Source organism: Symphalangus syndactylus, chromosome 16, assembly GCF_028878055.3.
Source record: "Symphalangus syndactylus isolate Jambi chromosome 16, NHGRI_mSymSyn1-v2.1_pri, whole genome shotgun sequence".
Lineage (NCBI taxonomy): Eukaryota > Metazoa > Chordata > Mammalia > Primates > Hylobatidae > Symphalangus > Symphalangus syndactylus.
Genome location: NC_072438.2, coordinates 63637102 through 63664933, shown reverse-complemented (window position 1 = coordinate 63664933; position 27832 = coordinate 63637102). Strand labels below are relative to the sequence as shown.

At 39.0% G+C, this 27832-nt stretch overlaps 1 protein-coding gene across 1 annotated transcript in view; it reads right to left on the bottom strand.

Annotated features, from left to right (window-relative positions):
• MROH2B (maestro heat like repeat family member 2B) overlaps positions 1–27832 on the bottom strand; it is a 64947-nt gene that overhangs the window by 18187 nt on the left and 18928 nt on the right. The window contains exons 12-28 of the mRNA XM_055245653.1: positions 27154–27276; positions 25668–25781; positions 23964–24120; positions 23785–23825; positions 23008–23149; positions 22401–22444; positions 20443–20550; positions 16784–16900; positions 14140–14247; positions 13429–13581; positions 7712–7738; positions 6917–7036; positions 6618–6697; positions 3266–3401; positions 3074–3169; positions 2725–2814; positions 2234–2354 (exon numbers count right to left, since the gene is read on the bottom strand). Of these exons, the coding sequence (XP_055101628.1) occupies positions 2234–2354; positions 2725–2814; positions 3074–3169; positions 3266–3401; positions 6618–6697; positions 6917–7036; positions 7712–7738; positions 13429–13581; positions 14140–14247; positions 16784–16900; positions 20443–20550; positions 22401–22444; positions 23008–23149; positions 23785–23825; positions 23964–24120; positions 25668–25781; positions 27154–27276 (1777 nt within the window). The remainder of the gene's footprint in view (positions 1–2233; positions 2355–2724; positions 2815–3073; positions 3170–3265; positions 3402–6617; positions 6698–6916; positions 7037–7711; positions 7739–13428; positions 13582–14139; positions 14248–16783; positions 16901–20442; positions 20551–22400; positions 22445–23007; positions 23150–23784; positions 23826–23963; positions 24121–25667; positions 25782–27153; positions 27277–27832) is intronic.

The following is a 27832-nucleotide window of genomic DNA, read 5'->3' as shown; positions in this document are numbered from 1 at the left end:
CTACATGCTGGGCACCATGCGAATACTCTGCATACAACAGTCTCATTTATTACTCATAAACATTATCTGAGGCGGACTCTCCTGTTCTATTCTTGGTTTTGCAGACGAGAAAGCGGGGACAGAGATGTGAAGACATTGCCCAAGGCACGCGGTGAATAAAAATAGGAGAGTCTGAATTTCAGCCCTGGTCTGTCTGACACAAATGCCCAGGTTCCAACTACTCTGCTATGCTGCTGTCTCTCTTGGATTTCTATTCTTCAGTGAGCTCCCTCATTGGGGAAACTGAAAAATAATTATTGTAATGAGAAGTTTACATCAGCAACTGTGTAAGTGGTTGTTGATATCAATTTATAAATGCAGACCTAACCAATAAAGATTTTCTGTTTATTATTTGAATGTACATTAATCATGGAAACTAACACACGAACCATTCTATGGAAGGCAGCCTAGCCCAGTGGGACACATGTGGACTTTGAAGTCAGATGCACCCGAGCTCAAAGCCCAGCTACTCTACTTTCAGTGGTCCAAGTAACTGAAAACTTCTTAATTTCAGACTCCCCCCTTTCAAAACTAAGTGAGAAACGTCCACGAGTATCGATGGGTATTTAATTTAGTATCACACTTGTTATTTGTGTCTAGTAGGTGTTTTAGTAATACATGTTCTTTCTCTCCACCCTGCTTGTTTGGTCCATCAGCGAAGATGTTGATGTAAATTATAAAGTATGGGAGTTCTATTAACAAAGAGTGTTTGAGGACCTGAATTTTTCATATTTTAGGAAAATGAAATGGGCTAAAGGAAAAATAGGTAGAACAATAATAGAATCCAAATTCCTTTCTTCCTATGAGTTCCCTACTGGCATATTTCTGTTATTACTGTAATGGCTTTTTTTTTTTTTTGAGACAGTCTCCCAGGCTGGAGTGCATAGGCTTGATCTCGGCTCACTGCAACCTCTCCCTTCCAGGTTCAAGTGATTCTCATGCCTCAGCCTCCTGAGTAGCTGGGATTACAGGCATCCACCACCACTCCTGGCTAATTTTTTGTATTTTTGGTAGACAATGGGGTTTCACCATGTTGACCAGGCTGGTCTTGAACTCCTGACCTCAAGTGACCTATACGCTTCAGGCTCCCAAAGTGCTGGGATTACAGGGTGACCCACCACGTCCAGCCTGCAATGGTTCTTTAGTTCTCACTTCCTTAATTCTATTTTTTTCCTGACTTGGTAAAAACCTATATCCTTAATCAATTATCTTCCTATATCCCAAAGGACTTTTGTACCTACTTTGACTCTGCTGAAGAGTTTTTTCTTTTCTTTTGACTGACTATCTCTCTCCCCCAACCAAATCCTACCTTTTGGCTTTAACACACTTATAAAATGTGAATATTGGAACTGTAATATCTCTGTGTCCCCAGCATTAAAACAGTGCCTGACACATGGAAAGGCATTCAATAAATATTTTGAATACCTAAAAGAATGATGTGTGGAACATAGGCAGGCATGAGGTGGCATTAAGTCTAGACAGTTTCTGGCTGTGTCTACTCTGCAGAACTGCACACACACAATGTAGGGCTGTCCTTGGTGAACCATGGACTCAGTTAACCTGGACAGGGAGCCCTGATTATTGGTTTCAGCCTGAGACGGAGGTTTAAAAATTCCTAATATTTTGTGGTATTGACAGTTATTCACATGTACTTGGAGAGCAGGAGGAGCTCCCGCTCTGAAAATTTCCACAAAGTTCTGTCTCTTAGAGAGCTTTGAAAGGCACTTAGTACCATGATAATAGTGCAATTTTCTCCTGAAGAAAACCATGTGATAGAGGAAGCATTGCTAATATGCCCAATTGCTTAGTGATTTAAATCGGAGACTCTCAAAACATTTTACCTGCTTTAATGGATCTTTATAATGCTTCGGTGTTATTATCTCTATTTTAAAAAATGAGAAAACAGAGCCATTGAGGAAAGAAATACTTGTTTCAGATCTAGGAGACAGATTCTGTGATATAATTAAAGTATTAAAACAGAAATTGCTGAACTGGAGAGGGAAGGAGAAACAGAGAGAGAGAGACAGAGAGAGAGATGGGGAGGGGAGAGGAGAGGAGAAAAGGAGGAAAATGAGGAAAGAGGAGAGAGGAGAGGGGAGGAAGGAGAGAAACATAGATGTATAAGGAGAAAAGCTGAGAATAAAAGAAGATGGGTTTCTTTTCTTCATTTGTGGGTTCCCCACCTTTCCCTCACCTTTTATATAGAACAGACCAATAGTCGAGCTAGCAGCCGCCTGACGGATGGTGGGCAGGTTATCACAGGAGTGAGGAGCCAGGAGTCCAAGCAGTGAACCGATTTTAAAGTTCTCTGGTGCCTGCAGAATAAAGGAGGCACCCAATTGTGATGGGGTAGCTTGGTCATATCCCAGGACATTCCCAACACTGGATCTCAAGTCTCTTATTTTCTCTCTGCAGGTCCTTAGAATGAAATTTGATCTTGCACTTTCTCCTAAAAGATGCCTATTTTTAAGGGCAGTGGAGAAGTAAGCATGCATGTAAAGAAAACCCAATAGCTCAATTCGTGTGAGTTGCACTCTGAAGTTAGATCTCTCTCCAAGAGTGCTCCAAAAAGCACTTCACTCTGAGATGCAAGATCCATCATGCAGGAGTTTTGGATTCCAGAGGTCTCAGAGATACCTGCTGTTCACAAGCAATAAAGTCTATTCATTCTAGGGGATTACTTACCTCAATATCATTTGTCAGCACTTTCGCGGTGATCTGGAAGGCTCTTTCTCTTTCCCACTCTTTTTGTGAAACAAGCCACATTCGGAGAAGCTGTTGGTCAAAGAATAAATGTTCTTTCCTTAGTATTCTTCATACTCATCTAGCTTCATATTCTCTCTTTCTGTCTCTGCCTCTTCTGTGACAGGGTGCTCACCTCCCCACAAACAATTTGTAAGTAGATGGCTGTATGTGGGGTGTGGGTAGGTCCAGCTGGATGTCTTCATGTGAAGAAAATGCAGCAGAGTTTGGAGTGGACATTGAAGAACGGTTAGGCAGAATGAGAATCAGTTTGAGTGGAGGCTGTACTCACATTAAACATTTCTTGACAGTCCTCTGCATTCACATTATCCCACATCATGGTCTTCAGAAGTTTTCCTAGGGCATCCATGGAATGTTCATAGAGAAACTGAAATCAAATATGTGTGTGTGAGTCTCAGGCTGGGGTGAGAAAGTAAGGTCCCACTGCAGACTGTCATCCTACTTAGGCCTCTCTAGTGCATACTTGAATGTGCTCCTTGTCCTTGTCTGTCTGGCCTTCACTTTTCAGATTTTCCAGAGGTGGAAGGGGCAGCAGCCTCCGAATATTCTCCTCAAGAATGTTAAGGTGGTCTTGTAGTGAGAGCTGAGGTTTCAGTTTACTGAAATGAGAACCAGGTGGAGGAATGGATATTACAGTGACCATCAGAACATACCCGGTGGAGTTCCCAAGAACTGCCAATCACATCTGACCATGCGACTAACGTGTCACATTTTCTGACATGTTGGGATGTTGAGAGAGGTGGTGACAGGAGTAGGGAGAGATGGGAACACAGAATCAGACTGCACTGGTGAGCATAGTCAATACGCCTCCATTCTTTAGATTAGATTGATGAACAAATCATCACTCACTTTGCGTTCCTTAACACTTTATTATATGATCTGTGACAGCATTACCTACTTGTTTTCTCCATCTTGTGTGTGTGTGTGTGAGAGAGAGAGTGAGAAAGAGAGAGACAGAGAATGACAGAGAGAGATATGTATCTCCTCAACTAGATTGTAAGTCTGCAGCAGTGACTTTTATCAATTTCAAATCTAAAATAAAAGTTGAAAAAAACAAAACAAAACAAAAACTTTTGTGCATCAAAGGATATAATCAGCAGAGCGAAAACGCAACCTATTAAATGGGAGAAAATATTGGCAAATCATATGTCTGATAAGAGGTTAATGTCCAGAATAAATTAAAAAAATACTATAATTAAACAAGGAAACACCAAACAACTTGATTTTAAAAATGAGGAAAGGACTTGAGTAGACATTTCTCCAAAAAAGATATACAAATAGCTAACAAATATATGAAATGATGTTAGACATCACTAATCATTAGGATAATGCAAATCAAAACCACAAGAAAATACCACCTCATACCCATTAGAATGGCTATGAAAAACAAAGTTTTGGGTCACAAAAATCAATATACACAAATCAGTAGCTCTGCTATATACCAACAATAATCCATTTTACAACAGCTGAAAAAAAATTAAATACCCAGAAATATACTTAACTAAGGAAGTGAAAGATCTCTACAAGGAAAACTACAAAACACTGCTAAAAGAAATCATAGATGACACAAACAAATGGAAACACATCTCATACTCAAGGAAGGGAAGAATCAATATTGTGAAGATGCCCATACTGCCCAAAGCAATCTATATATTCAATGCAATTCGCATTAAAATACCATCATCATTTTTCATAGGATATAGGAAAACCAATCCTAAAATTCATATGGAATAAAAAAAGAGCCCACATAGCCAAAGCAATAGTAAGAAAAAAGAACAAATCTGGAGTCATTACATTACCTGAATTTATATAAAACTATAGTTACTGAAACAGCATGGCACTGGTATAAAAATAGGCACTTAGACTGATGGAACAGAATAGAGAACCGAAAAATAAAGCCAAGTACTTTTAGCCAACAATATGCATGTACTTAACAATGCTGAACTGTACACTTAAAAATGGCTGATTATAAATTTTATATCTTATTTATTTTGCCACTATTAAACATTAACAAAAACTAAAAACTAAGAAAAGTATGATGTTTGTGAAGAATTGGTGATAATGTGGAAATATGTAAGGTGAAGTTAGAAAAAGCAGGATGAAAAATCATATGCAGAGTAGAATCTCAACTCTGTTATAAAGATGGAGGACTAGAAATAAAGACTTAAAGGAATGTATTAGCGCATTTTCACAGTGCTATAAAGAAATACCTGAGACTAGGTAATTTATAAAGGAAAGAGGTTTAATTGACTCACAGTTCCACATGGCTCAGGAAGCCTCAGGAAACTTACAATTGTGGCCAAAGGCAAAGGGAAAGCAGGCACGTCTTCACAATGCAGCAGAGGAGAGTAAGCATGTGAAGGAGGAACAGCCAAACACTTATAAAACTATCAGATCTCATGAGAACTCACTCACTATCATGAGAACAGCATGGGGGAAACCACTCCCATGATCTAATCACCCCACTCCCTTGACAGGTGGAGATAACAGGTCTCTTCCTCAACATTTGGGGATTACAATTTGAGATGAGATTTGGGTGGGTACCCAAAGTCAAACCACATCAAGGAAATAGACCAAAGTGTTGGCAACAGAGACACTATGGGTGGTTTTTATTATTTTTAAAAAAATTTTTGTGATTTCCCAATCTTTACAGAAGACTTCTTTTTCTTTTCGTTTCTTCCATCTTTTATTTTAGGTTCAGAGGGTACATGTGTGAGTTTGTTTTATGGGTAAATTGTATGTCATGAGGATTTGGTGTACAGATTATCTCATCAATAAGCATAGAACCAGACAGTTTTTAAATTCTCACACTCCTCCCAACTTCCACCCACAACTAGGCCCCAGTGTCTATTGTTTCCTTATTTGCGTCCATGTGTACTCAATATTTAGCTCTCACTTATAAAATTAGTGGTATTTGGTTTTCCTGCATTAATTTGCTTAGGTTTATGGCTTCCAGCTCCATTCGTGTTACTGAAAAAGACAGATTTTATTCATTTGTATGGCTGTGTAGTATTCTATAGTGTAATGTATCACATTTTCTTTATCCAGTCGACCACTGATGGGCATCTAGGTTGATTTCACGTCTTTGCTGCTGTGAATAGTGCTGCAGTGAACATATGCATGCATATGCCTTTACAGTAGAGCTATTTATATTATCCCCTGGGTATATACCAAGGAATGGGATTGCTGGGTTGAATTGTAGCTCTCCTTTAAGTTCTTTAAGGTATACCCAAACTGCTTTCCACAGTAGCTGAACTAGTTTACATTCCCAGCTGCAGTGTATAAGTGTTCCCTTTTCTCCACAACCTTATCAGCATCTTTCTTTGAGTTTTTAGTAATAGCCATTCTGATTGGCGTGAGATGCTATCTTATTGTGGTTTTAACTTCTATTTCTTTTACTGCAGGGTGAAAATATTATTTTTAAAATGTGCCAAAAATTATTTTCTTTTTAGATTTATTGCTGCTAACCAACTAGAATGTGATTAGGGCTTTCATAAGATCTTAATTGAAAGATTAAAATTTGCCTGGAGGCCAAGATCTAGAAAGAGGAATTTCCTTTTGCAGAGAAATTTTAGTCCTCATATATCAATACATATAATTCCTCTGAGTAGCTCTTCAGTCTCTGTCAGTCCTCAAATGACCAATTTCTCAGCCAGATCCGTAACTCTTTGGAAGGAGAAAAAGCCCCAGTTTGAAGCTCCCATTAATGAACTGTGTTCAGTTTTGGGAGTGTGTACTGAAGTCTGCACTAACTGATGTTAGTTGATCAGGAGGAGGATAAGGGGGAAAATACAGGTAGACAAAAAATTATCTACCTGAGATATCTAATGGCGATTAAGGCTTTCCACCGAATAGGGCTAGCTAAGGAATCCAGGGGCTCGCCTCTAATGAAGTCCTGCAACATAAATAAGGAGATTAAATGTTTCAGAAAGGCTCAGGAAAGTTACCAGATGCAGCTGCAACCTCATCGGACCATTGGGTGCCCTGGGTCATAAACAAGGCAGAGATCTGTTATGTGGGACTGGTGAAGTCTATTCACTTTTTAAAAAGATAGTCCTGAACTCTTGGTAATGGAATACTCAGGGCCTTTCTTATTCCCTCTCTGCACACTCACCAGCACGTAACCAATCAGCATCTCTTTGTAGGAAAACTGGAACCCCTGATCCTCAGCATCTTGGACAGCAATGCCAATCTCAGTGATGCTTCTTGTGAAACTCATTTGCAGATCCATGTCCTAAAGCAAAAGCATTTATAATGCAAGTCAAGGTCTAAGGCACCACACTCAGGTCTATTAACATGTGACCTAGCTTTGAAATATGTTCCCAGACAGGAGTGAGAATCTTTGCTTCCTTTGCCATCTCTACTCCAGACTAGGGTCTAAGTTGCAGGGAAAGTGAGAAACAAAGGCCACTTTTCCTCCCTACCACCCACAATAGAATGAAGGTCCTCTAGAGCAGTGGCTTTCAAACCTTTTTGACCATAAACAACAGTAGGAAACAGTTTACAATTCCACCTAGTACCTATATGCCCCAAATATGTTTAATATGTAACAGAAATAATAGTTATAGTTTTTATATGTAAAGTACTATGTTATTTCATTAAAGAATTTTTCTGGTTGTGACCTGTCCAATTGATTTCATAGTCAACTGGTGGGTCACAACCCAAAGTTTGAAAAATGTAGCTCAACTTCTAAAGACCCTGGAACCAGAATATATTTCCTTGTTCTGCCCTGGATTAGGATCATGGATTCTGACTTCAGAATTGGATTGTTACGTGTTGGAAACCTTTCAACTGGAATCAAATCAAAAGGACATCTTTGCTTGGCACACTTCAGGGGGGCATTATCTATCTATCTATCTATCTATCTATCTATCTATCTATCTATCTATCATCTATCTATATCTCCTACCTTGTTCATCACAGACATGCCCAGAACCTAAAAAAAAATCAAAGGCAAAATTAGATACTCAATGAGTAGCAGTCAGAGGTACACTCAACCCAACAGAAGGACCCACCCATCAACCTGAAGGACGATAGTAAAGCAGGAGGTAGAGCCTTGCCAAGGGGGGTCTTGCCAAGGGGAGCGGGGCAATTCACTTCTTCCATTTTTAAAGTAAGACCTTGTACATTTGCAGAGTCTTTCCCCCAGGTGAGTCACGAGTAAGCTGCATAAGGCAGGGTAGAGACTTCGAGTCTTGTGTTTTCAGCCTTCACAATTAGTTTAAAGAGGCTCAACAGACATTGGTAAGGAAAAAGGGTAAAGGCTCTTAGGGAAATGAGAAGTGAAAAACTATAAAATGAAAAGTCAAAGGGCAGCTAACTCTGGAACTGTGGGTACAGTGAGTTCTGCTATAACATTTGGGTTGAAAATGCAGATTTGTTCCAATGAGATTGACATACTGTATCAGAGAATACTTTTAGTACATGCTAAATTCACATTTGCTTGTGTGCAGTTTCCTCTGTGAGAGGAAAGGTGCACAGTTGAACTGAGCCACGTAGGAATACTCAAAGCACACACATGCACACACCCCATGAATCTACCAGCTACCTCAGTCTACTGTGTGCTATGATCCTTTCCCATTCAAATCTGGTATTACAACAGTCCATTAGATTTCAGATAACCCTCATTCCTTTTACCATTTCATAGGAAGTTCCAACTTTCACAACTGACTTCAAGTGTTTCAGGGTAAAATGCCATTTTTTGGGTAGCATTTCAGTATTTTTAATTTTTTTAAAAAAGATTCCTATTCACTGGCAAAATGAGTTAATAGACAGGAAACCCTAAAAACTCTACCAAAAGGCTGCTGGAACTGATTAATGACTTCAGTAAGGTTTCAGGGTACAAAGTCAATGTACAAAAGTCAGTAGCATTTTCATACACCAATAATGTCCAGGCTGAGAGTCAAATCAAGAACATAATCTCATTTACAATAGCCACAAAGAAAATGAAATACCTAGGGATACAGTTAACTAAGGTCATGAAAGATCTTTATGAGAACTACAAAACACTGCTGAAAGAAATCAGAGATGACACAAATACATGGAAAAACATTCCATGCTCACAGATAGGAAGAATCAATATTGTTAGAATGATCACACTGCCCAAAGCAATTTACAGATTCAATGGTATTGCTATCAAATTACCAATGTCATTCTTCACAGAATTAGAAAAAAAACTATTACAAAATTCATACGGACCAACAAAAAAAACCTGAATAGCCAAAGCAATACTAAGATGGAAGTATCATACTACCTGACTTCAAACTATACTATAAGTCTATAGTAATTAAAAGAGCATGGTGCTGGCACAAAAACAGACACATAAACCAATAGAACAGAATAGAAAACTCAGAAATAAAGTCATACACCGTATGATCTTTGACAAGGCTGACAACAACAACAAAAAAGCAATAGGGAAAGGACTCCCTATTCAATAAATAATGTTGCTGGGATAACTGGCTAGCCATATGCAGATAAATGAAACTAGACCCTTACCTTTCACTATGTATCAAAATTAACCCAAGGTTACCTTTCACTATGTATCAAATTTAACCCAAGGTAGATTAAAGATTTAATTGACAAGTGGGATCTAATTAAACTAAAGAGCTTCTGCACAGCAAAAGAAAATATCAACAAAGTAAACAGACAACCTACAGAATAGGAGGAAATATCCTCAAACTATGCATCTGACAAAGGTCTAATATCCAGAATCTACAAGGAACTTCAACAAATCAACAAGCAAAGAACAAACAACCCCAATAAAAAGTGAACAAAGGACATGAACAGACACTTCACAAAAGAGGACATATAAGTGGTCAACAAACATGAAAAAATGCTCATCATCACTAACCATCAAAGAAATGCAAATCACACCCCCAATGAAATACTGTCTTATACTGGTCAGAATGGCTATTACAAAAAAAGCAAAACAAAAACAAAAACAAAAACAAAAACACATGCTGGTGAGGCTGGGGAGAAAAGGGAATGTTTATACACTGTTGGTGGGAATGTAAATTAGTTCAGGCACTGTGGAAAGCAGATTGGAGATTTCTCAAAGAACTTAAAACAGCTACCATTCCATCCAGTGATGCCATTACTGGGAATATAGTAAAAAAATGGATCATTTTACCAAAAAGACACATGCACTCATATGTTCATTGCTGCATTATTCACAATAGCAAAGACATGGAATCAACCATGGAGGACTGGATAAAAAATGTGGGAGATACACACACACACACACACACACACACCCCACATTTATACATAGATATGATTTGGCTGTGTCCCCACCCAAATCTCATCTTGAATTCCCATATGTTGTGGAAGGGACTTGGTGGAAAGTAATTGAATCATGGGGGCAGGTCTTTCCTGTGCTGTTCTCATGATAGTGAATAAGTCTTATGAGATCTGATGATTATATAAGAGGGAGTTTCGCTTATCATCACTGGCCATCAGAGAAATGCAAATCAAAACCACAATGAGATACCATCTCACACCAGTTAGAATGGCGGTCATTAAAAAGTCAGGAAACAACAGGTGCTGGAGGGGATGTGGAGAAATAGAAACACTTTTACACTGTTGGTGGGACTGTAAACTAGTTCAACCATTGTGGAAGTCAGTGTGGCAATTCCTCAGGGATCTAGAACTAGAAATACCATTTGACTCAGCCATCCCATTACTGGGTATATACCCAAAGGATTATAAATCATGCTGCTATAAAGACACATGCACACGTATGTTTATTGTGGCACTATTCACAATAGCAAAGACTTGGAACCAACCCAAATGTCCAACAACGGTAGACTGGATTAAGAAAATGTGGCATATATACACCATGGAATACTACGCAGCCATAAAAAATGATGAGTTCATGTCCTTTGTAGGGACATGGATGAAACCGGAAACCATCATTCTCAGTAAACTATCACAAGGACAAAAAACCAAACAGCGCATGTTCTCACTCATAGGTGGGAATTGAACAATGAGAACACATGGACACAGGAAGGGTAACACCACACTCCGGTGACTGTTGTGGGGTGGGGGGAGTGGGGAGGGACAGCATTAGGAGATATACCTAATGCTAAATGATGAGTTAATGGGTGCAGCACACCAACATGGCACATGGATAGATATGTAACAAACCTGCACATTGTGCACATGTACTCTAAAACTTAAAGTATAATAATAAAAATAAAAAAAAAAAAAAGGAGGGAGTTTCCCTGCACAAGCTCTCTTCTCTTGTCTGCTGCCACATGAGACATGCCTTTCACCTTCTGCTGTGATTGTGAGGCATGCCCAGCCACGTGGAACTGTAAGTCCATTAAACATTGTTTTCTTCCCAGTCTCAGGTATGTCTTTATCAGCAGAGTGAAAATGGACTAATACAGTAAATATACCATGGATTACTATGCAGCCATAAAAAATAATAAAATCGTGTCTTTTGCAGCAACATGGATGGAGCTGGAGGAGGACATAATACTAAGAATTAATGCAGGGGCAGAAAACCAAATAAGTGTGAGCTAAATATTGAGCACATAATCATGGGAACAAGACACTGTGGACTATTAGAGGGGGACAAGGGTAAAAAAAACTAACTGTTGGGTACTATGCTCACTACCTGGGTGCAATATACCCATGCAACAAACCTGCATGTGTACCTCCTGTATCTAAAAGTTGAAAAAAAATTCAATGGGAAATAATTTTGTTCAGATCTATGAAAAGAAATAATCTGTCCAGGAGGGGCTTCTAAACTAAAAAGAGTGTATCACTGATGGAGTTTTTTGAGTGTTATGCCTCAGCCTCATTTCCTCCTTATGTTTTTACCTATATTATCTTGTGTATATGTTTTGTTATAGCAGAACTGACTGTACCCTGAAAGTGTACAGTAATCTTTATCTTAATCATCCTTATTTTCTTTCCTCTTTTATTTATCTACTTTTAGAGACAAGGTCTTGCTCTGTCACCCAGGCTAGAGTGCACTGGGACTAATGGTATGTACCACCCCACCTGGGCAATTGTTTTATTTATTTATTTTTATAGATGAGGTCTTGATACTTTGCCCAGGCTGGTTTCAAACCCCTGGCCTCAAGTGGTCCTCCAACTTTGGCCTCACAAAGTGCTGAGATTACATGCTTAAAAAAATAATTTCTTGTAGAGATGAGGTCTCACTATGTTGCTCAGGCTGGTCTCTAATGATTGACTATAAGTTAATGTAACATAAAACAAATTTTATTATGTTTTCTAGTCTCATCATTGCTTCTCAGATTTTGGGGGCATCAGAATCAACTCTTGAGGAGCATGTTGAAAATACAAATTCAGTGATTCAACTCTGAAGACTGTGATTCATTAGGCATCTCTATTTTTGACAGGCTCTCCAGGCAATTCTTATGCAACTAAGATGTGAGGATCAGTACCCTATACCCTTCCACTAGCATATACTGATGACTACAATTTCGTGAGTCCTTACGAGTCTATTCTTATCACATGTACATACGAATAAATGTGAAGAGCACTTAAGCATCAACACGTGGTTTGTGGAGACACAGATGAGAAGCTAAAGGAGTCCCTAACATCAAGGTGCTGACAATCTAACAGGAGAAGCAGATGTGCACATAATCTATGAAAGCCTCCCACATCGATCTATAAATAATCACTCGAAATTTTAAGCATACAGATTTCCAGAGTTTCCCAAGACCTACTAAACTAACTTCTCTAGAAAACAACTCTAGGAAGCTACATTTTATACTTGATTCTTATGTGATTCTTAGGTGGCCAGCCTGGTATTTGTCAGCAAAACGGGTGAATTCACAATATGTATAAAGCAATTTATTAAAGATACAAATAAAATGCTATGGAAGACGGAATGATCAGATAAATTTCAATTCAGTTTGGTGGCTCTGAAGGTAGAACATTCTTGGTATGTTTGAGAAGCATCAAGGAGGGTCAGGGTGGCTGGGATGAATGTGGAGGGGAAAACAGTGCAACACAGGTGAACTGAATAGCTTGATGAATGACATATTTTATTCACTTAAAATATGTATATGACACTTACTATTTGTGCGACACTGTTCAAGGTAGTTTGTAAGTCTTATCATATAAAAAGTTAAAGAAATACCATGGGCTAACACTTCTGATACTATTACAGGGAAGTAATAAGCCAGGTGCCCTAAAATAGTACAGGAGTAACTGTTTTAAGTTCAAACAAGGGTGAGATCACTACGGATACGATTGATCTGGGACAATCACTGCATCACAGCAGTGGTAGGACATGAACCGCTCAGGGCCTTAGGAAAGAAAATAGATTACCTGATGCTATTTTAAAATAAATTTTTCTGTTCCCAGGTGGTCTCATTTCCCAAACATACCATTCCTACCTATCTTTCTTTTGGCCTGTATCCTTTGAGGCTGAAGGATGCAGCCATCCATGTTGCTGCAAAACACATGTTTTATTCTTTTTTATGGCTGCATAGTAATCCATGAGACATTTACTGTATTAGTCTGTTTTCATGCTGCTGATAAAAACATACCCAAGACTGGGAAGGAAAAAAGCTTCCCAGGGACTGAGCCCTGCAAGTTTTAGGAACCCCAGCCTAGAAATGGAGGCAGCCATGCAATGGGCATTACCTGAGAGCACTGGCCATGAAGAAACAGGACTTGGGATACGATATCTTGATTAAGCCTGGAGAGAAGTTGCTTCTTGGGAGCATGGAGGGCCACAGCTCCATAGATGACCATGACATCTGTCTTGGTCAGGCTCTTTTTCCCAGAAAAAAGGCTCTGAAGACCGGGAAAGGGAGACATGAAAAATGTGACCGAAGGAGTTTTATTTTCTCTCATATTTTTTTCCTAATCCCATGGACCACTATAGGGGATAAGAAACTGGACTGGGATGATTCAAATAAGTCTAAAATGAATATACTCTTGCCTGTTTAAATGTAAACAGCCAGGATGGTCCTGTGGGATGATCGGGCCTTCAGAGAGGTAACTGGGAGAAGCTTTTGTTAATTATATACTTATCAGGCTCCTTTCCTTCAGGGGAAGCAGAGCATACATGAGAGGAGCTACTCATGAGGGCTGAGTGGTTGGTAGAGCGACAACCTTAGACACATGCAGAGTGCATTTAGGATCTTCCAGATCAGCTTTAGGGTCAGAGAAAATAAAGTGGACTTTTCATATAGCTAATCATCCTATAAAGACTGGGCTTGGACCGTTCTGACCTGGAATAAGAATCTGGGGACAGGAGTAAGTATAATATAAGAAAGGATATTCGCTGAAGAAATCAGGGTTGTCTGGCCTTGCAATACTGAGAACTTTGAAGGAGATGATTCTTCTTACCTTACATCGATTCATGAAAAACTTTTCCTGATCTTGGAATGTTTTAAGAACTTTTAAAACAATATCCAAATGGTTCTCGGCACAGTATCCTAAAATAGATGTTATTCCCTAAAATCAGAAAAGGTATGACATTTTGAGTTTAACCATTTATCTATTCAACAAATATTTATTGAGCACCTATTATGTGCCAGGTACCCTTTTCGGTGCTGGGGGTACAGTAGTTTGCAGAGCATACGAAAGTCCCCATCTTTGGGAAGTATACAACCAGGAGAACTGACAGGGAAGCAACAGGGAAGTGAAATAAGTAAACACATCAATTCAGTAAACAGGTAAATATACAGTGTGCAGTTGGTGATGAGTGCTATGAAGATAAGTAAGGCAGGAATAGGTAGTGAGGATTGGGGAAAGTTTGCATTTTTATTTTAAAAATCCTATTTTAGGATAGTCAGAGATGGTCTCATGGACAAGGTGACAATGAGCAGAGCCTTGAAATGCGTGAGGGAATGAGCCATTAGACTATCTGGAAAGGAGCGTTTCAATCAGAGAGAAGGTAAGTGCAAAGCTCCCGAAGTCCGCTGAGAGGGCTGAGTGAGTAGTTAGGGAGGAGAGCAGTGCAAAATGAGTCAGACAGGAGGTGGGGGGTTCGTCACAGTAGGGCCTTTTAGGCCATCCCCAAGATTTTGGACTTGTAATCTATGATCGCTGGGAAGCTAATGGAGGTTTTATTCAGCTTGAATTGACTGATGCTTTTAAAGACTCATTCTGTTCCTGAAACTTTATTGTATCTTAAGAGGTTAAATTTCTGAAAGTTGGCAGCTCTGGTTTCACACTCCTAGGTTATATATCCGCTCTGTCCCCACCTCTCTTGTCCAAAGCTGATTTCACCAGAGTTCCTTCATGGCAATTTGTTCCTGAAACCTGTTATATGTCATTCAGTCGCATAACCCTGCAAGACCCATCATGAAGACTCACAGACTAGACCATTCTTGTAGAGTCTAGATAATAATCATTCTAGTATGAAGCTAGAATCGGAACTCTGGCCTCACATGATTGAAAGCATTATGCTTAGGAGATTGAAAACCAAGTAGGCTCAGTGGGTTATGAAAGTCACGTGTTAACACTTTATTCATCCAGAGGTCATTTATAAAGCAACTTGAGTATGTAAGACATATTCAAGGACTTAAAGTAAAAAAGGTATTTGAGGAGCTCAGTTGGACGTCACAATTCTTATTTTTATTTATTTATTTTTTGAGATGAAGTCTCACACTGTTGCCCAGGCTGGAGTGCAATGGTGCGATCTTGGCTTGCTGCAACGTCCGCCTCCTGGGTTCACGTGATTCTCTTGCCTCAGCTTCCCGAGTAGCTGGGATTACAGGTGTACACCGTCATACCTGACTAATTTTTTGTATTTTTAGTAGAGACGGGGTTTCACTATGTTGGCCAGACTGGTCTCGAACTCCTAACCTCGTGATCCGCCTGCCTCAGCCTCCCAAAGTGCTGGGATTACAGCCGTGAGCCACTGTGCCCAGCCATGATTTATTTTTTAAAGTTTGTGAAACCCTCAGACCTTGAATGAGAGTCTTATTATATGCTTATATCTAAAATCAACTTACTTTGTTTCCTAACTTATACCAGAACAAAGATGGAAAAAATGATATTAGAGATGGTGCCAACAGCAATAAATGATAATATCTGACAAGAAAAAGGAAGTAATAGTAATATAAAAGCAGTTTCAAAAGTTCAGTAAAGTCTAGTGGTTTCTGGCCATTTAACGTGTGAGAAAGAACCCTAAATATCTCATAATTTCTGAGGAGAAAGTATAACACACTATACTTTTTTTATACTGGTGGTCTTTATCAGCCTGGGAACTATTTTTTGTTGGTTTATTTGTTTGTTTTAAAAATAGACATCTTCAGTGGGGCGTGGTGGCTCACGCCTGTAATCCCAGCACTTTGGAAGGCTGAGGTGGGTGGATCACCTGAGGTCAGGAGTTCGAGACCAGCCTGGCCAACATGGTGAAACCCTATCTACTAAAAATATAAAATCAGCCAGGCATGGTAGCAGATGCCTGTAATCCCAGCTACTCGGGAGAATGAGGCAGGAGAATCACTTGAACCTGGGAGGCAGAGTTTGCAGTGAACCAAGATCGTGCCACTGCACTCCATCCCGGGTGACAGAGCGAGACTCTGTCTCAACAACAACAACAAAATACACATCTTCTCCTTCCTCCACATTTACATATGCTCTATAGCCACAGGCTATGGTAGGAAGTAGGTAGAGCTTTGCATAAGCACTTCAGGTTATCTTTACATTCTCTCTAGATTAGTCTATAAGTAACTTTCAGCTTGTAAATTCAATCATTTTGATGCTCACAATCATGCTCTAAGTCAAGCCAAGGTCTGGTTAGGTAAGAATTATTGAAATTCATTTTTCAATATTTTCATAAACTTGGTTAAAAATGAAGTATTGATTTTTAAATAGAAAAGCCTAACTTTTCTGAAAAATTCTGTTAGGCTATTCTGAGTGTATTAATTGATAATTCTGATTAAGTAGAACATTATTATAAAAGCTGTCAGAGGTTTTGTGGGTAGGATTAGTTGTGTTGTTATCATCATAAGAGGAAATTGAGAGCAAGGGGTCCCACCTGTCTTTGATCCCCCAGTTGGTTGGGAGCAGTCAGAAACTCCTTAATCTGTGAGTTTACAAAGTCTGAATCTTGGCAGGATGCTAAGGTGGTTCCCAAGGCTTTCCAAAGGAATTTCTGGAAAACAAAAGATAAGCAACAGGATTTTAAAGGTTGGAAAGCAAGACTCTGATGAAAAGTGGAAAAAGTTAAAATAATCATCTGAAGGAAAGAAATTGGGGTGACTTAATAACCATGTACCTCAAGTATTCTCTCTTCTTGAGAGTGTTTCCTTCCTCCAGGCTCTGCCCTCCATCTGTGCCCTCCTATATTCCTCTCTACCTGGTGTCCTGCCACTAAAATATACTTCACTCCCATTGTAATTTTTTATTTTCTTGCTTGTCTCCATGCTTAGGATTTGGGTTCATTGTAGCAGAGGGTCTTATTCATTATTTCCACCGTATAGTTCCTGATAATATGTGCTCAACAAATGCTCATTGGACATGTTCAATAAAAAGAGGGTTTTTTTTTTTTTTTTTTTTTTTTTTTTTTTTTTTTTAAGATGGGGTCTCGCCCTGTTTGCCCAGGCTAGAGTGCAGTGGTGTGGTCTTGGCTCACTGCAACCTCTGCCTCCTGGGTTCAAGAGATTTTCATGCCTCAGCCTCCTGAGTAGCTGGGATTACAGGTGTGTGCCACCATGCCTGGTTAATTTTTGTATTTTTAGTGGAGACAGGGTTTCACCATGTTGGCCAGGCTGATCTCAAACTCCTGGCCTCGAGGGAGCTGCCTGCTTCAGCCTCCCAAAGTGCTGGGATTTCAGGTATGAGCCACCATGCCCAACCCGTTATTTTGAAGATGGCTTTAATTTGTTTTATAAGGTTCAAATCATTCCTAGCTATATAGTATCAGATTGGCATTTATTTAGAATCCCCATATTGTCACACACAAGAGACAAAACTGGCTAGTGGGTGGTGCAGTTCAAGGACTCTGCACAGCTGGCAGGACTGTTCCTAATGAGTGGTTATTATTGACAATAGGAAAATCTGTGGAGCAGGAGGACAGGAAATTCTAATAGACACAGACCAGGTTAAATTAGTACATTCAGGAGTAATGTGCAGATCAGTCTGGCTTGAAATGAGAGGAGGGCATAAGGTTAAAAAGAGGTGGAGCAGTTGCTGTTATCTCAACTCCCAGAGTGACAGTAGACTCAATCAGAGTGAGAATCTGACCAGGTTGCATCCACCCCACTTTCACTTATTCAGGCCAAAGTCCCTATAATAAGGAAATTATAGTGGAGGAAACTGTGTACAATACTGAAGTAAATATGAATTGGGGACAAAGCTGCTAAAGTCTATTTAAGCCCATCTTGGGGGAAAGACTGGAAAGAATCTAGGAAAGTCTTGTGCTGCAGGAAAAAATTGATGTCATGAAGGGAAAGTTCGACTTAGGTGTAAAATGTTAGTCTTAGTGCCTCCCAGTCCTGCTGACCTGTTGCTTCTGTGTGGATTTTGGTCAAGTGCATAGTACATTCCTCCTTTGAGGCTTCACATGGAATCCAAGAATTAGAAGCCTAGCATTGGGAGAAAATGTGGTAGAGTGCAAAAATAGCAACTTTTCTACCCTACTTCTGTCCATGTCTCCTTACTATGGGGTGTTGCAGCTCCCTCAATCAAAAAAGGAGTCTATTTTCCCATTTATTTGAATCCGGGCTGGCTTTTTGACTTGCTTTGGCCAATAGAATGTGGCAAAAATGATAACGGGTCAGTTCTGAGCCTAGGCCTCAAGAGTCCTTGCATGCTTTGTTGCTATCACCCTGAGACTTAGCTTGGGCTAGCTTGCTAGCGTATGAGAGAACAACAGCAACAGAAATCAGCTGTGCTAGTTAAGATGCGTCATAGGCCGGGCATGGTGGCTCACGCCTGTAATCCCAGCGCTCTGGCAGGCTGAGGTGGGTGGATCATGAGGTCAGCAGATCGAGACCATCCTGGCTAACATGGTGAAACCCCATCTCTACTAAAAATACAAAAAAAAAAAAAAAAAATTAGCATGGTGTGGTGGCACATGCCTGTAGTCCCAGCTACTCAGGAGGCTGAGGCAGGAGAATCACTTGAACCTGGGAGGCAGAGGTTGCAGTGGTCCGAGATCGCGCCACTGCACTCCAGCCTGGGTGACAGAGCAAGACTCCATCTCAAAAAAAGAAAAATTCATCATATACCAGCCAACCTCAAGTATACCTTGTGAGCCTAGTTGAGATTAGATGACTACCCACCTGAACCCAGCCCAAAGTGTCAAAGTATAAAATTGTGAGCTAAATAGGTGGCTGTTATTTTAAACCACTAGGGGTAGTTTGTGATGCAGCAAAAGCTAATTAGTACATTCTTACTTTATTCTTGTTCAGTGTAAGGCTTGAGAGCATCTAGGCAGCTAATTACTTAACTTGCTCTGCCTACCGGTGCCACCATTATTCTAGAGTAATCTTGCGGGTCTGGAAGCTGTTGAATAAATAGCATGACATGAGGTGCACAGAGCCAGTTTGTGTTATAAGAAGATGGAGCATTACTTGCCAAATTTTCCTAATGTGTGTTGGCAGCTTTGGTAAACCCATTTGGAGAATCAGTACTCTGCACCAAACTAGAGAGTCAATCGATGAGGAGAATTTTGAAAATTACATATGTGAGTTGAAGGTTGATAATCAATACTTTGTGGAAAGAAATACTGAGTACTGGAACTGAGAAACTTAAATATTTTTCCAGGAAAATAAACTTATGAATGGTATTAGCATAATAAAGACCATGATCAAAGCTACTTTTATATGGAGCACATTCCCTATGTCAAGCACTTTACCAGGGACTTTATATACTTTATCTCATTGAACCCTCAGAATACTACAACCCTCAGAGGTGGGTATTGTTTCTATTTTATTGATAAGTATGGTGAGAATCCAGAGAGATAAAATAATTTACCTAAGGCCCCACTAGTAGTAATAAGGGGAAACTGGCTCCAAACCCCATTTGGAATGGATGGCTACAAGGTGGAAGCTTAGGTAGGGGCCATTTAGAGACAGAGGGATAGAAGAACTGACTTTAAAAACATGGAAAGGAATAATGTTTGAAAAATACTTTATTGCTCTGATTTGTCCTGTTAACTGACACATGGCTGTGGGTCCTTTAATCATTGTTATCCATGGCCATACCTCTTTGTCACTGGAAATTAAAACCTATTTCTTTGGGCACCCTTTCCTAGAACTGGCTTTTGAGTATTCTTTTAGCTATAAGCTTTTGTTAAATTGTAGTAGATTCTTTTTGATAGCCAGCCTCACAAGACTGGCATAATGGAAGCCGAGACAGAAGCTGACATTAAGCACTGCTGTTAGCCTTCCAGTATCTATTCTTCTTCCTCCTCTAGATAGAACCTCTGAATATTAGTCAGGCGCATATCTATCTTATGTACCTCTCAGTCTTCCTCGCAGATACCTGCAGCCATATGAGTAAATCTGGGCCAAAAGTGAGGTGCAGAGAAGGTCATATTCAACTTTCAGGTAGTGGCCTTAAAAAGAGGGAACTCTTTTTTTTTAAATATTCCTCCCTCCCTTTGATTGTAATACAGACAAGATGGAGCTAGAGCAGCCATTTTGGATCACAGGTAAAAGCTAAGGTTTCCCCCTCAACTGAAAAACCAACCTTCTCAATGGAGGTGTTGCTGTAACTGCCCATTTGCTGTTTGAAATCCCGAGTCAGCTGAATGGTCCAGGCCACATCATTGATCTTCCATAAGGATTCTTTGAGCAACTGTTGTAGGAAGTGGAAGATAGATATGAATATGACTGTTTCACGTGCTTTCTTGGCATTTTTTGGTTATTTTATCTTTTAAAAGTTTAAATATACTTTAAATAGCATTATTCCTTTTTCCATAAAATAACTAATTCCTTTGAAACTTTCCTCTTAGTTTATTCTAAAAAACATTTCCTGATATGTTCTGAATTTACACGGAGAATAAGATACACAGAATGCGGAAAAGCAACTTCCTTTTCTTCGTTTAAATAAATATTGCTAAAAGACCTAAAATAGAAACTAATCCAGTCTGAAACTTAAAGTTGGCATTTTTCTAGTTTCGGTAGATTTGGAAAAACTCCATTTGTTGATATTAATTAAACTGATTACATACTAAAAAAAAAACCCAAACACGATGGAGATTTTTGGAATCAAGAATTAAATGTCTTAAAGAACAGGCACATTTTGATGTACAGGTGCATTTCTGCAAACTTCAACTCCAGTAACTAAAGATTCCTGGTTTTACTGATACATATGAGACAGGGTCACAATCAATCCTTTGAACCCATGTCCTTCTTCTTTGAACAATACATAGAAAGGTGTTTTTTTTCTTTTGGACAAACACATTGCAATATATATATTATTTCTCCTACATTTTTTCAACTTTAAGCTTAGAAAAAGACACAATGCCAAACAAAACCAATGAAAGGACGTGTATGCCTGTTTTTAATAGGAGCTCATTCATGGGTTCTTTAAAGGAATTAAACAGTTTCGGAAATTTAAGAGAAGAAGACATGTGCAGGCAGTTTTGGAAAAAAAAGACCAGAAAATATTCAAAATTGGAAGATGAAAAGGAACTGTTGTCAAGACTTCCTACTAGAAAAAAAACATTTTTCTCCTTAGTAAAGACAGTTATTTTAAAATGGTAGCATAAGGAAATCTGGTAGGAATTTTGGGAGAGGGAAGGGAACATAAAAGAACCATAAATATAGGAGGAGAGGTGGATCCTAGAATTGAGGACCAGGAGAGTAGAGCAGTCACGTTCAAATCTTATATTGGATAAGAATCACTGATGGAAACCTTTAAAACATGCCATTTCTCAGGTACCACCCCTAGAGATTCTGAATCTGGGAGATAGGAGGCAGAGGGAGTACTGTGCAGAGATCATTGAAAATGGACTCTTCTAAGAAGCCATAGGTAATTCCTAGGTAGGTGCCTTATAAACTGAAAACCTTCTATATTAAAAGCTCCCTGTCTGTGGGCTTCATCCCTCCTGCAAGTTTCTGAAGTCACATCTTTGTAAAGCCAATGTCCACTGCCTGTCTGCAATTTACTATTTCTGGGATTTGGTATCACCTGTGGTGCTGTTTAGTTGTAAAGCTCCAAAAGTTTATGGGTGAGGGAGGAAATTCTTGTTTGGAAATGGGATAAAATGTGGCCCTTTATTTTTTGGTTATTAGGAAAAAGACATTGAGCCACAAAAAGAAGAGGAAATACAGTTGTGTTTAGGGGCATGGAACTGGAAATTATATTCATCTGCTTTTCATTATGTGGCTGGTAAAAGAATAAAGTTGCAAGAAGTAAAAACTTGAAAATTAGAGAAGATTTAAGAAAGACACAGGAAAAATATTGCTAAGTAAAATCTTCAAAACTGTGTGAAACTTGATCAAGTGGATTTAAGATTGTAGTTCAAATTATGGCTATTTAAAGAACATTATCATTAAGTGATCACTTCCAACATTCTAGTTCTTTCCCAAAGAAAAGTTTGTTTATTATCCTCAGGAATCTAGTTTCTTTAATTTAGGATGGGTAACTTCAGCTGATTTCATCATGCCATTATCAACAATTATTCTAGAAGCCAGCCTTACCTGAAGCAGCATGGTTTCCCATAGAACGGTACTGATATTCTTTCCTAGAAACAAAAATTGATGTAATAATCGCAAAAAAACAAAACCACCCCAAGACTCAAATTCTCCCCTGCCAGGCCTCCAGTGATGCTAGAGTTCTATTTTAAGCTTTCTTTTTGCTCATAATGCTTATCTGAGATCACATTTACTACACTGGCAACTTTAAAGTGCTAGGTAGAGAGAAGGTCTTCAATCCATCATAAAAATCTAGGCTTTTTGCTGATTTCGATGACTACGGAAATGACCATATTCTGATATTCTAACATGATTAATAACTTTTTAGAACAATGCTAAAATAGAATTTCTCTAGATACAAGAAAAAGACGAGAGCAAAAGTAAAAATTCCTGCTAAGAATGTTACCTACTAAGTCTTCTTGTAGTATGAATATTGGCAGAGAAACAGAGCATAAGGAGTCAAGAAGAAAAAAATAGCTATCTACCTTGCATATCAAGTTCATCGTTTTTATTGCCTAAAATGAGCAATGATGGCTTTACACAGAGAAATGGTGCATCATTTCTTTATGTTCTTGCCCCCCCTGGGTAAAGACCTGGCCCCACTCCCTCGTACCTTCCAGAGGCTGCAGAAGCTCAGGTAAACGTGTTTTCCATAGGTCTACCAATTTTGGGTGAATTATCTCAGGCAGTATCTTCAAAAGCCCTATTGCACCAGCCCCACGTAACTCCCCTAAACTGGCAGGCATAGATATTACCTGAAGGATAGAAGAGAAAGAGCTCATCAATTTCAGGGGCCTTTAAAAGCCCCACTTATTTTTTCCTTTTTACCATTGTTCCAATTCCTTTGATTTCTGCATTGGGTAATCTTTTAACAAATCATCACAGTCTATTCTTATTTATTCTAGAATGAAGCTAACACTTAGATAGCCCTTCTCCCATTTCTTTTTCCCTGAGGATGAAGGTGAAAAAAATACATGGAAAGCACCAACCAAAAATAAGTGGAAAGAACTAACACTTAAATATATCAATTAATTAAATAAAGGCACAAGGAAATAGTGCTTGAGTAAGTCATCCATATGGGGCCAAAGAGAGAGATGGGAAATCCAAACAACAGGTGTGGAATTTGTTTGATGGTACTTATGAATGAGATTCAGTATATGCTTACTTTAAAATTGTAAGTAAAGTTTAACAGGTATTTCAGACTGGGAAGGTAATCGTGTCAATAATAAATATTCATGAATGTTACCAGTATAGCAGAAAATTTATTATGCCTTTTTAGTGTTTCTTTTTGTTTGGAGTATCTATATAATTTATATTAGCACTTATTTGGAACTGAATTGTCCTTACCAGCTTACATTTGTTCTACTTTGGTTCTTTGTAACTCACTCACCAGAAGTCTGGCCAGTAGCTGCTGTGGTGAAGGAAGTTTCACTAGAAAGAGAAAGCAATTTTCATCATTAATGTAGGAGTTAGAGATTGGGGTTGGGTTTAAGGTCAAAGCACTGTAGCCTTCCTGGAAATGGATCCCTCATAATAGAAAAGCTTTTCTGTGTTTATGAAGGTACAGACCAGCTCCCGTAGAGAAGACAAGTGCTGTCGACTCCTTGGCACTGTGCTTCTTCTTCTCCTCTGCCATAATCAGAATTCTGATGATACTAAACAGGGGCTCCAGAGCTTCTGTGTATTCTGCAGGTACCACAAAAGTCAGGATCCTTGGCCATAGCACCTGTGGAAAACAGGGCATGATGCAAGGATTACTTATTCTTTTCCATTATTTCTCCCTGGTCCTCACTGCATGTTTTTCTCTGATTTAGAAGCTTTTCTCCTGTTATTATTTTGCTTTTCGGGCCAAGTCAAGATGAGATCATTAAATGAAGCCTCTGCACAGCACACTGATTTTCAGGTGTTAGCTGTAGTGAGTGTTGGTCAGTATTTCTCCATGGGGATGTTGCTGGAATGTGGGGCAGGACAATTCTTTGTTGTGAGGGACTGCTCGAGACACTAGGGGAATGCTAGCATCCCTAAGCCCCACTCACAAAGTGCCAGTATTCCTCTTGTCAATGTGACAACCAAAAATCCCCCAAGTACCTCCCCAAACTCCAGGATTGGAGTGTGACTGCTCCAGCTGAGAAGCTTGGGAGAGGATAGTGAATGGGCTGCTGCTGTCCTCTGTGCTTCAGGCTCTGACCTGCCTGCTCTGGAAGTCTGAAGCATTGTGGTTTCTTTAGTATGGTTTATGTCCCTTAGAAAACTCTCTTGTCCTAATGGAAATCTTGGTGTCAACTTGCACTCTTCTCTCTTCTTTGTCATCTATATTTAATCACCAGACTCAGTCCTTTTTTCATTGTAAGATGTCTCGTGCCCTTTCATGTCTCATTTGTATTGCAATGACATTGCTGTAGTTCCTACAAGTTGCATCTGATCTCCTATATAGTCTCTTTGCTCTTAGTCTACTCATGTGTGAATCTGCTGATTCCCTACAATTATCATTTTAAATGTTTAGCTCTTTCTTAAAATTTTCATTGGTTTATCAACCATAAGGTAAAAGTTTGGCATTCCAGGCCCTTTAGGGTTTGACCCTATGTTATTTTTTTCATCATTTACTTCTATATCAGAAGGTCTTAAACGTTAGTATGTATCAGAAATATTGGAACTTAGTTGATTGTAGACTTTTGGTCTCTATGTCCAGTTTTGCTGATTCAGTAGGTCTGGTATGTGACCTGGAAATCTGCATTTTAAATAAATATCCCAGATAACTCAGGAACCACACATCATCCTGGATGAAGCCTCTGATCTACCACTTAAATGGTGTGGTCTGTTGGTTGTCTTCTGGCTGTGCTATGTACTTCTGGGCACTACAAATTCCAAGGCTCTTCCCCTTGAGTTTCAAATGATCAGGTCTCCAGTGAGGCCTGAGAATGGCTGCTTTTAACACTTTCCCAGATGGAATAGGGTAAGTTTGGCATCGGTTGCATTAAAACCACTACTTCATATTACTGTATGCATTAGAGGAAGAAAAGAAATAGTATATTAATATATATATATATATAAATTGTCATGAACTATCCAGATGTAAGATACTTTATATTAATTCAACATCTGTTTTTGAGGAATCACTATGTGTTGGACACAGCGTTGCAATACATTGCCTCTAGTCAGAGCATCAAGAAGCTGATGACAAATGGAGAACAAACTCATGTGTTTATTCTTACACAGGCTGGGCTTTAAGAAGGTGATCAAAGTAACTGTAAGTGGTGACAAAAGACCCCTTACCTGAGGCATTCCGATGACCAGTGGATCCAGGGTTTTTAAGACCTCAAGGCTTGTTTCTCGGACAGATTCCTCTTCCTTTTCATTCTCATGAAAGTTAGTTTTCACTGGTTTCTCCTTCAAGAAAGATCAAACAGGTGACTTGTTAATGACTCTTAAGGTTGGTCCCCTCTGACTTTCCTTGGGTGTGTTCTTAGACTCTGGAGTAGAGGATGTAGTCACTCAAGTTAAGGGGCTCATGGAAACTAGAAATCTTGGCCTTCAACATCTAATCCCTGTTTGAAAGGACCCCTTGGAGGAATTAGTTGGAAAACACAACCATTGCTAAAACAGAGAAACAGAAATTGTGAGGCTCCTTCAACTGCAGATATCCCCTCTCCTTCTCAGGCCTTTGCCATTTTCTTCAGGGCAAAATTTTCAAAGCATGCTTCTTTGTGGAGTGAACTGTTATTTCAGTTGTGACTAATTTGCTAAAATCACAAAGATCATAAGCACATATTTTTTAGCCTATTTATCCAAAGAAAGCTGACCCCAATTGTGTGATCTGAGTGTTTGTGTTTTCCCAAAATTCATATGTTGAAATCTGAACGCCCAAGGTGATGGTATTAGGAGGTGTGGTCTTTGGAAGGTGATTAGGTCATAAGAGAAAGTCCCTAGTGTTTGGAATTCATGCCCTCATGAAGGAGACCCTGGAGAGCTAGCTAGTCCCTTCCACTATGTGAGGACACAGTGAGAAAGCACTATCTGTTAGGAAGCAGGCACTCATTAGACAATCATGGACTTCCCCGCATCTTGAACTGTGAGAAATAAATACTTTTTGTTTATAAAACATCATTTTATGCTATTTCCCTTTATATATGGTGTTTTTAAAGGATTTTAAAAGCATGCTCCATCAGCATACAGCTTTTTCTCATTCATATAACAGACACATTTCTGTTTGTATACAGCAAAGGGTTAGAACCCTAATAAACTTATTTATGATTTCAGAAGTGTGCTATTTTAGAAATGCACTTCATAGAATTACTTCACTGCTCCATGGTATTTTGCTATACCAGCCTGAATGAACTAAGACACCATCGCAGCAAGTATTGATATCTCTATTGCTTTCTCAGAAGCAATCCAGTCTCTGTGCCCCTCTTCAGACAACCCCAATCCAAGCTTTTGGTGGCTGGGTTAACTTAGGGAAAACTGATTTAAACTATCTTGTGTTTATTGTAAGTTAGAGGTAATTTTAGCAAAAAAAAAAAAAAAAAGAACAGAAAACTAGAGGCTGTAAAAATTATCAATAAAAGTGATAAGATTAAAATATTACTTCAAAATCAGTTATTTAATTGAACTCCAGTCATTTTTAATCTTTTTAAAATTTATTTATTTTTTTACTCTACTCCTGTGACAGATTAAGGACCCTAATCATTTTTTTAAAAAGAAACATAGTTGAGTGAACTGTACTTTTTATAGTGCATCACTCAAAACTGTAGCCTTTGCATACCAGATTCCTGTTCAACTTTGCAACCTGGGAGAAGACATAATCAATCAATGGCCATCCTTCCCGAGCTTCAATATAGGACTTTTCACACATGGTTTGGATGAGAAGAAGAACAGAATTTCTTACCTAGGGTAAGAACAATGCAATAGCAACATTTTACTATGTTTTGCAGAAGGGAAATTTACCTTCTTTTATTCTATAATCTTAAGGATAATTAAGTGGGAACATTTTTGAAAAAGGAACATAAATTGAATAATGTTAATACAGGTTGAATAATCCTTATCCGAAATGCTTGGGATCAGAAATGTTCAAATTTTGGATTTTTTTTCAGATTTTGAAATGTTCGCATTATACGTACGGGTTGAGCATTCCTAATCTGAAAATCCAAATTCCGAAATGCTATAATGAGCATTTTCTTTGAGCATGACCTTTGAGTGTCATGTTGGTGCTCAAAAAGTTTTGGATTTTGAAGCATTTCATACTTCCTTTGGATTAGTGATGCTCAACGTGTATAAATAGATGGAGCAGAAAGTGACTGATAGGTTATGAGTCACCAGAAATGCTCTCTTTAGCCAAAATCTTTCTCCTTGGCTCCCAAAGACATATTGTCTATCACTATAGATTATGAATTGTTGGGTAACTTTGGGCTAAAACACTGCTTCGCTTTTAAAATACTCAGTGA